At 38.6% G+C, this 10,627-nt stretch overlaps 1 protein-coding gene across 5 annotated transcripts in view; it reads left to right on the top strand.

The window, feature by feature from the left end:
- Nucleotides 1-10,627, top strand: part of LOC117177950 (ATP-dependent translocase ABCB1-like) — a 64,965-nt gene that overhangs the window by 21,866 nt on the left and 32,472 nt on the right. For all 5 annotated transcript variants that reach the window (XM_033369085.1, XM_033369081.1, XM_033369084.1 and 2 more), the window contains 4 exons: nt 1,803-1,964; nt 2,056-2,157; nt 9,353-9,520; nt 9,878-9,982. In XM_033369085.1, coding sequence (XP_033224976.1) covers nt 1,803-1,964; nt 2,056-2,157; nt 9,353-9,520; nt 9,878-9,982 — 537 coding nt within the window. The remainder of the gene's footprint in view (nt 1-1,802; nt 1,965-2,055; nt 2,158-9,352; nt 9,521-9,877; nt 9,983-10,627) is intronic.

The following is a 10,627-nucleotide window of genomic DNA, read 5'->3' as shown; positions in this document are numbered from 1 at the left end:
CTCGGTAATACAGGCAATGTCGATTGACTTGTCACTAAGAAGTAGAGACAGTTCTAATCGCTTTGGGGCCGAGATGCCGTTGGCATTCCAGGTCATGATTGAAATTTTGTCTTCAAGAGTTCTGTGGGGTTGGCTGCTGGAAGGCAGCGGCGAAGACGGAAAGGAAGTCACGAAAAAGCTGCTGTAGCTGCGGATTGTGCAGAGGGTCAGCAGGAGGAGAGGGTTGAGGTCGCTGATGAGCCTTGGTCGGGGGACGAGCTGAGTTTGCGTCGGCGAACGAGCGTTGGAAGGAAACAGGATTTGTCGCGGCGCGAGGTTTTGGAAGAGGGGCGGGGTTTGCAGTAGGTTTAGGCTTTGGAGGTTGATGAGTTTAGTTTGGTTGGGCTGACGAACGTTGCGAAACTTTAGGGCAGCCTCGGGAGGTGGCGCAATGAGGGCCTTTGCAATTAAAGCAGGAAGACGTTGCACCTTTTTGAGTACGGGTAGTGCAAGCCGCGGTGGCATGGTTACGTGCGCAGAAAGCGCAAGAGAAAGAAGCATGGCAGTAATTTGCCATGTGGAAATATTTCAGGCAGCGACGGCACTGAGGAATGAGGTTCGACTGCCTCTTGGATTCAACTCGAACGCTGAGGCCGGCGACATGCTTAATGTCGAAAATAGATTTTGCTGAGGGAGAAGAATTGTCCAGGTGGACGGCGACCAGAGGCCAGATGTTGTCCCCCTTCTTCAAGCGATGAACTCGCTTGACGGAGGGGATTTTCCTCTGAAGTTCCTCGAGAATGGATTCTTCAGTGAGGGATTCAATTACACCTCTAATCACGACAACAAGATCTCTGTCCTGCTGCAGTTGATTAGTGGTGTAATCAATTTTGTTTTTCTTAAGTTTAAGTGTGATAGCGCGGAAGCTATCAACGGAGGAAGAGTAGACGATTATAGCGTCTAATGAGTTTTTTGCGGACCGAATGGGGATGTCTGCCTTTAAAAGTGCCGAATGGATTTTCGGCCAGAGATCCTTCCGCAAGATACCGATAGGGGGAGGGCTCTTCTCTTTTACGATTGAATCGTCGTCGTCGGAAGAGGAAGAAAGAATCGACTCATCGTTGGAGGGAGAGGGAGCCGCTGGTTTTGCGGGGCTTGGAAGAAGCTTGCGCTTTCTGCACTTTGACATCACGGGACGGAAATCATCGAGGTCATCGGTCACAGATTCGGGAGCGATTTGGGATTGGAGGGTGTCCATGGCTTCAAGACCATCGTCTGGAGAAGGCAAAGAAGAGTTTGAGGCGACCCGAGCAAGAGAGAATGACTCGAAAGTTTTTAATGCTAGACGCAATTCGGAGATGAAAGAAGCCATCTCGGCTTCGGAAAGATTAGCTGGGTTCGGTAGATTGAGTTTAGGCAAGGGGCGGGAGAACCTCCATCCGAATGAAGGTCGGACATGTTTAATTCAGTTTGCCCTGAAAAGGGCAGGTGCTTTAGGAGAACTCTGAGGGCAGTGCGTTAAGATCACTTTCTCGCGTGCGGTACACCAGAATCAATCAGTGTACCGATTGCGAGGACCGGTGACTTTTTAGGCTATTCAGTGCTATCGAGTGTCCTGTCCGTCCTGCACAGCCTTTTCTTATACCCTCTCCTCAGAGTGGGGGTAGCGCTGGTGTTGGGAAACCGCATGCGCTCTTGTGCTGTTGATCCCCGTAGGACCTAGGTGGGGATCGCTGAACGCGTGACGCGGTGATTGCCTGTGAGCCGAGCACGAGGACCCTGATGAGTTCTTTACATTTATTTCAAATTTTTTATTTGTTAAGGTATATAAAGGAAGAACTACGATCATTGTTGCACACAGACTAACGACGATACGAGAAGCTGATAAAATAATTGTCTTGAAAAATGGAGAAGTTATAGAAGAAGGAAACCATGATTATTTAATGAGATTAAAGGGCCACTATCATTCACTTGTCACAGCGCAGGTATGAATTAAAATAAAACTTTACTTTTAATAGTTTTCTTTGGCTAAAGAATTTCTTCTGTTAATCATTTAGTAAATTTTTTCAAAAATAGGCAACTGATATTTCGGAAATACACACTGGAGAGATTAAAAAACCAACAGAGAAAAAGAAAACACTTGAAATACCTGACGATGAGTCCAGTACAATGTCTGAGGTATGAGTTTATATTATATACTGGAAAAACAAACAGGCAGCCTACGCGCGCGATTAATTTCATTTTTCTTTTTACTCAGATTTTAAAATAAATTATAAAATGAATATTAATATGAAATAACTCTATTTTATAGTGTTTAATGTATAAAATAATATAAAAGAAAAACAAGAAGAATATTTTCGACATTAATGATGAAAAATAATAAATTCTCAACAAATAATGTAATAGTGGATTTTTTCAAACTTTCAATCGGGTTATCCCGGTTTTTCATCATAGCCAAGGACTAAGTCAAGTGACTGAGAGGTGATGATGTTATCAGTTAATTTGAAACGACGTTTAAAAGCTTTTGCAGTGATGTTGTTGGTACAAATATAGGAGCATGGTGTAGTTTGGATTTCTGCTTTTACCGCTGTTATACTTAAACAGCGACCACTAGTGTTGGAAGTAACAGCAGTCACCTCTGGACGCTTTCTTAGAGCTATTATTATATTATTATATATTTTATTATTTGGATAAGTTGTGTGCTACAGCAGCTGCGATCATGGTTCTTTAAAGCAACCAAACCCTACGCAACCGGAAAGTATACGTCGTATATTCCTGCTCTTTCTATCCTAGAAGGTAAGCAAGAACAGAAAATTTACACATGATATTTCGTACAACACTGTTCCTTAGAGTCTGGTCTCTAGCCGTGGATTCCCTTATGCGGCAGAGGCATAGTTGGGGATGAAAGTTTCACTTATGGATACTTTTTAGAGCTCCCAACCTTTGTACGACTTCATGAGGAACAGTGTTTTCGGACCGCTTGCGATGGATTATGCCGGTTTTTTCTTCCTCCTTTGACGTGATATTACCATCGGCTGGTGCCGAGAATTCAGTGACGTAAATTGTCTTTGTCTTCAGATCTTGGAGGATAATATCAGGCTTCGTAGCACTGATACGTTGAGTGGTGGAGATTGAGAAATTCCATTTGATCTTACACTGATCATTCTCTACAACTGAGTCCAGTTCCCCCTAAGCGTATGGGAAGACGTCTTTCTGCATTGTGTTTCTATGTACCCGTAGCGTGCATACTTCGAGCATCCACTGAGAATATATCCAAGTATTTCTGGCTCTTGCTTGTAAGTTTGGTCATTGGTATTGCTTACAGGTACATTCATTATGCGCTCTCGGTAAATTAAGGTGTCTATAACGCCATCTTGACAGGCAAAAAGAAATCCCTCAGTCATCAATCTCAATCAAGTAGATTTGAGAAACATGTTGGGCGGGCCAATCGATAGCTCTTCTCTACGTGTAATGCCGTAGAATTAATCATGAAGCGACTCGTCAGTATATTCTAGATACATGTTCTAGATGCGTGTGCTTCGGCCAAGTTGCTTCAATTCATTGACGTTACATTTTACAGCACCTTACGTGTAGAACAGTATTGTTTGCCTGGATCTCCTTATTCCCAGGTGAAAACGAAAGCTCAAATTTTCTGACAATTTAGAGATAATAAGATATTCCAAAATATGCATATGTTTTTCCATTACCAAGATGTTGAATGTTATTTCCACCTATGAGTTAAAGATACTCATTGTCACACGATGCTGTATTTTCTAGTCTTCTTTTGTGTAGATGGACGCAAGCACAATTTTCCAGTCCAAAGCTCATGCTAATTGCTTTAGAGTACCTATTTGCGGCCGCTTTAAAGATTTTAAGGTCTACTTTTGAAGAGGAAAAGAGTTTAAGGTCGACCATGCATGAAAGACCTTAAAATCTCTTCAGTTCAGCGGGACACATAGGTGCCCAGAGCTTTTGCCTCGGAGCACAATAGATAAAGGCAAAACGGAGATGCAAATATGACAAATCTTGTTCACAACAAGAGCATAAGAGCTTTCATATATCTCATTATTTTCGGATGCACCTCTAGGCACTCAAAGATCTTGATGAGTAGCTCATAGTTCAATAGTCAATAAAAGTCATAAACTAACTGCGTCGATGCCTAATGGAATCGTGTGTAATGCACCTATTAACAGGTTCTCTCTGCAACCTAGCAGCCCTCTCTTGCAACCGCGGTTTTCAACTATTGCACTTTATACCGGCTCGATAGATGTTAATATCCTCTCTTTGAGCATGTCAGTGAATAGCTTGTAGCTGGTGTTTAAATTAAGTTATAGGCCATTAGTTCCACCGAAATTTTTTCTTGCTGCTAGTTTTGCTAGCCTGTTCTACATCTCATTTCCCTTGATAACGGTGTGACCAGGGATCCAAAGTAAAGTCACTCCATTTTCTGTCGCTGGCTTGTATAGTGCCTCAAGGCACTCCCCTAATAATAGCGACGTTATCGTTGTTCCAATCAGAGCCATTACAGCAGTCCTGCTGTATGAGCAGATACGGATGTTTGTTTTACCTCCATACTCCTTTGCCTTGTAGGCGCCCTGGAGCATGGTCATAATCTCAGATTGTAGAACTTTCGCGTAGGTCCGCATCGCGATTGTCAAGCACATTCCATTCCTTCTACGATATACACCGGCTTCTGCATTCTCCTTCTTCTTGGAACCATATGTAAACCAGTTGTATCCATCACTGGGCAGGTGTACTTCGCCGTTAACCCACTTCTCCTCCGTGGATAGGCTAACTCGATACTTCTTGTTAAAGAGGTAGCTTATGGTCGGCCTCCTTGCAATATCGGTTGAAATCCGCACTGCTGTCGAAATCCTTCTGACGTTTACCATGTTTAATCTCCAGACCGCCTTCGCATCGACGGCCTTGATAGTGAGATGGAGGGGCTCTAAAGCTATTAGTGCCACCAAAGCCATCGTAGGTATCGACTATAAGGCACCAGGGACGCCTCTTAGAATCACTCCCCTTATTCTGTCGAGCCAAGACTTCACAATGGACACTTCGATCCAGCTCCACCGGATCACCGCCGCAGAGGTTGACCTGGATCGCAATATCGCTGTATACGATAGATCCACATAAGTGTCTCCAATTTCAAGCCACATATTTTCCCTATGTCTCTCCTGTAAAACCATAAAGTCGCTTATAGATATTTAGCTCGTTCTTTGATTTCCATTCTTACCTGGACTGACCTATAGCCCAGTCTTCTTGCACCGAGAATCCTCTATCTCCAGTGCTTGCCTCATAACTCCAAAGAGTTCATCCAGACACTGGCCGCGCTTGACAATTAACCAGTATATCGTTAATGATAGCCCTGACTCGTGAGAAAATAGAGAGTTTATCCATTACATTACATCCATATTTTATCCATTACCAAGCACCACAGTTGGAGCGATAAAACACCTCCATGCAGACATCCTGAGTCAACGGTTCCATATAAAGTGGGATCACCCGTAGTAGTTCTTAGGTTCCTGCTGGCCAACATGTGGCAGGCCCATTCCATGACTGCAATAGACACCATATATTTCTCCTTGTGAAGCGGCCTATTTCATGACCCCTTGTCGCGGATATATCTATCAACAAGTATTTCCACTGTTTTTAGTAGGAAAGATGTTAGGCAAATGGTTCGTTAATCCTTGGGTGAAGTATAATCGACTCTGCCTGCTTCCAGTGTGAAGACTACTCTCGTACCCCTCTATGTCGTCGGAACATATCCCAACACCATAATAGCCATAGAATGTTTCACGAGCGGCTCTATGATGATCTTTCAAACCCACTTTAAGAGGTCCGAATATATGCCGTCCGCACCAGGACACTTGTAAGGACTAAAAGACTTCAGGATCCATCTGACGCTGGATGAGATAACAATCCAGCTTTCTTGCTTTGCCTTACGTATGATACCTCTGTATTCACATTTGATCGCCGTAAGTGAGGTCCATAGTTCATTCAATTTGCCAGTACTGACACGTCTAAACCTCTCTCTGTTTTCCCTGAAAAGCTTTTCGAGTTTCCCATTCCACCAATGTGTCTCATCAGCCTTTCGGACTCTTGCAGGTCATCAATTACTTTCATAAGTAGATTGTATAGCCTCCGTGAAAATATTAGCTTTCATCTGCAAGGTGTCCACGTTTCTAATTGACTCTATACGTGAGTGATCTCAGAGAGTGGGTTCGTTTGAGACTCTCTACTTCTTGATATCATCTCTGAACTACCCGTAACGAGTATGATATCAATTACTTTCTCCCTAATTAAGTCACGAAACGTTGGCTTGTTCTCCGTGTTAAGAATATCAAAATCAGTAGTGATTAGATATTCCAGTAGTTCATTACCTCTTAAGCTGATGTCCATGCTGCCCCACAAAGCAGTGTTTCATCAGTGTACGTGAGTTGTTATCGCCGTCATATGGAAAGTGGACCGACCAAATGACGAACCTTCCTATTTCTTTAAGATCTGTAGCTATCACCATCAGGTCTCTCGAACATGGCTCTAGCAGCAGGACAACGTTGACTCCCTTCGCGAATTTGCAAGCCCTTGGTTTGACCACCTCAACAAAAACAAAGTAATTTTTAAACAAACATTCAATAGTTGAATCTTCAGCTTAAAGACATTTTAATTTAATTAAAATCACGATTTTAAACGAAATAGTTAAATTCCCAACCAACGAGGTGAATCTCTGACAACATAATTTAAACAATGTAGTGCAACTTTCAACTAAATAGTTGAATTGCCACAAAAGGTAGGAGTACTCAAGGATCAGACTAATTGTTCCTTACGTTTTTAGGTGGATGAATCCGAAGTCGCGATTCCCAAGTTTGCTCGTGTTTTCTACCTGACCTCAAAATTTCTTCACCCCAAGAAACACTTCCTTCGTACATTTCACAGCCCCATAAAAAACCTAGGAGCTTCGACACATCCGACTAGTCACTTTTTACGTATTTGAAGTGACTAAAGCCAAATCTTAATTCGAAATTTCGAATTTAGTTTAGTTAGTTCTTTTCTTCCTAACTGTAAAAATCCCTATTTTTTAAAAACACTTTTTTCGTACATTTCACAGCCCCAACAAAAACAAAACTAGAAGTTCCGACGAATTAGACTAGTTAATTCTTACGTATTTTGAGTCGCTGAATTCAAATCTTGAGCTGGAATTCCGAAGTTACTTATTGTTTTCTCCATAATTTTGTAATTTCCTTACTTAAAAAGACAGTTTTTTCGTATATTTTTGCGGTTAGGAAAAAAGCAGAACTAACATCGGAATTTCAACGTCAGATTCGGCTTAGCGACCCAAGATACATAAGCAATATGTAGTTTGGTTCATCGGAACTCTTACTTTTTTGTGGGGCTGTGCAATCTTTTTTACTTGAAAATGCAACTACATACTTGTTTAAAAATTAAAGTAATTTATTAAAAATTCTTTTCTGTTGGTATACATTTACCGCTTAGGTTGGAAATTTCACTATTTTATTGAAAATTCGTATTTTTAGTCAAAGTAAAATTTTTTTAATTTAAGATAAACTTACTCTAAGGACATTGATTTTCTACCAAAAATATGAATTCTTAACCAATCAGTTGAATTTTTAGTCAAGTAATGAAGTTTCAATAAAAAAAAATCCAACCAAGGAGATGAATTTTTAACTAAAATGATGAATCTTCAATTCAATTTAATAATTTTAACATCAAGTTGAATTTATAACTAAAGAAGATACATTTAAAAAAAAAATAGTTACATTTGCAGTTGACACAAAGCAATTAATTTTTTAACCACAACAAAATTTCAACTGAAATGATAAATTTTCAATAAAAAAAATTAATTCTCACGAAAAATATAACACTTAATATTTTTACCGGAAAATATTTCAATTTTAATTGAAAAATTGTTAAATCCAACCAAAGAAAACAAATTTTTAATAAAATATTTGAATTTTAACTATCAAATATTTTTTATTTATTCTAAGTTTTCCTCAATTTAAACAAATATCTTATGGTCTGTGACGGTATTTTTTTACCGGCATTAAAAATACACAATCGTCGCAATTTAAGATGTTCTTGGTTATGTCCATAATTTTCTTTTTCTCATCTACTTAAAACTGTGACAAGATTTAAAAATTATATTGTGGTAGAAAAATATTAAGGAAAGTGTTATGTCCCAAAATTTTTTTATATAAAATTGATTTCTTTTCAAATTTATAAATTTTATTTTTTTAACTTTAAATTTTATAATATTAAAGATTCAGTCTGATATTAATCAAATTTAGTTATTTTCAATTTTTCAATTTCTGAAAATAGTTTTTTCTTCAATTGGAAAAAATATGTGTAGACTAATTTCCTACAATAAACAATATATTTCGTCGCTAAGATATTCTGATAATTGAAGTGTAGAACCTGCTTGATTTGAAATGGATTTCCCGATAACAAGCGGTAAATTCAGAAAAATTAAGAATTTGTATTCCTATGAATACGCGATTTTTCCTCAGTCTAAAAATCCCCCAACGGAAACAGAAAAAGTGCAAATCCTATTCCTCTCAATCGACTTAGTAAAATATAACGAAAGCATTTCTTTAACCTCTTTTTCATTATTAAATCTTTTTAGAATTTATAAATTCGAAAAATATTCAAATTTATATAGGCGCGCACAAACCAGATATGAAAAGTAGCGGTTACTACCCCAACTTGGGGGGGGGTAACTAAGAGGCTGGATGGGTGGGGTGTGGGGTTTTGAGTGAGATGGACTGGAAAATGTAGATTCTACTGAAAATAATACTAAACAATTCATGATTTTAAGTAAAAATGAAAAAAAAGCGTTTTCTTTATAAGAAAATGCAAATGTGTGAATTTAAATAATTTTAACTCTAGAGAGGCAGAGTTGAATTGGTGAGAATTAAAATTTCAGAATTTACATTCCGCATGAAGGAATTAAAACAACTTATTACACATATTTTGTGAACTTATTAGAAGGAATTAAATAAAATCAAAAGAGGACCACTCCTGAAGAATAAAAAATATCTCTGTGAGGTGCGTTACCGGTACAATTAGAAGGAATTAAATATATTGAAAACACGTTCTCTTTGGGAGAATAGAAAACTGTGTGGCCGTCGCTATGAAAATAGAAGTGAATAAGTGTAGGAGGTATCTTATTCTTATTGTGGCATTTTAGGAAGATGGAAAAATCGCGCATTCAAAATAATAGAATAATCTTCACTTTTGCGCTCAAATCTGAAAATATTAATTTTTCTCTATTCTACGCTTATTACCGGGTTGATCACTATAAAAATATATTTCATATAATGAACCAAAATAATTCAAAACAAAAAAATTTCAGATCTCGCGCGAAGCAGAAAATATTGAATCGATTGATGCAGTTTCAACAATGAAGATTTTAGAGTTGAGCAAACCAGAATGGTTTTACATACTGCCAGCCTGTTTTGCGTCCATCATTGTTGGTTGCTCTCCTCCATTATTTTCCACCTTTTTTGGCGATGTTATAGACGTGAGCAATTCTTGTCTATCGTTAAATATTTTACACAAAAATTTGTCTAAAAACATTTAGAAACAGATGTGACTGTTGAAAAATTGTTCAAAAGACGATTAAAAAGCACAATAGACTCTCACAAAGTGCCTTCTTTAGAAATCGCCTTTTTCACCAAGTGCCTCTCCCTTCCACTACCTCTAAATTCGATGGCGCTTTGAGCGCTGCATTAACTGCGCATGCGCGAAATGATATTCGGTAACATTTTTATCGATAGATAGATGCGGTTTGTGAGAGTCTACTGCAAATGGATTACTTTTAAGTTGAACAAAATTCTTCTAATGTTTCAAACAACATATGAATCTTTTTAATTTATAGGAATTATCGGGCCCAGATTCAGATTTGATCCGCAGTCGCACTAGTATGTATTGCACGTATTTCGTAACAGCGGGTGTATTAATTGGCGCATCTAATTTTGCTCAAGTAAGTTTATAGAGAATATAAGTAAGTTTATAGAGAACAGGTCAGCGCGTGACCTTGAGTGAGAGTTTCTCAAGCATATGCATAAATTTAATAAATGCATTCTTTTCGACATATTTTTAGCAGGTTTTTTTATCGATTTTTTATTAACAATACAACAAAACAATATTTGTTTCATTATCTCAATTCTAAATAAAAACATATTCAATTCAAGCTGTCCTTCAAGAACATCGGACTTGAGGAAACGCTTTCAGCATAGGAGTCGTAATATCAAAATCTTCCCTATTTTTCTTATTTTTAAACGCTCATATAAATAAAATGAAACTACAGCATTTAATTTTAATTTTACGGGCATTAATTTACGGAACTGCTACTTGATCTTATTCTAGCTTTGGAACAAGAACTAAGATTGTGGAAACCTTGCTTTTAAAGCAACGGCGGTTTCTTTAAAAGCAAGTGTTCCGAGATCTTAGTTCTTGCGCCAAAGTTAGAATAAGATCAAGGAGGTGCGTGACATCAAGTCCCCGCCGACTAGTCACCGGACATCTAGTCAGTGATCCCAGATCTGAAACGAGACGTGGTCCAATACTATGACACGTCTATGTCCGTGTGAATATGGTAGGAGACGATATAAATGCCTGGGTTGCG

Source organism: Belonocnema kinseyi, chromosome 8, assembly GCF_010883055.1.
Source record: "Belonocnema kinseyi isolate 2016_QV_RU_SX_M_011 chromosome 8, B_treatae_v1, whole genome shotgun sequence".
Lineage (NCBI taxonomy): Eukaryota > Metazoa > Arthropoda > Insecta > Hymenoptera > Cynipidae > Belonocnema > Belonocnema kinseyi.
The sequence above is the reverse complement of the archived record's forward strand: the minus strand, read 5'-3'. Positions and strand labels throughout refer to the sequence as shown.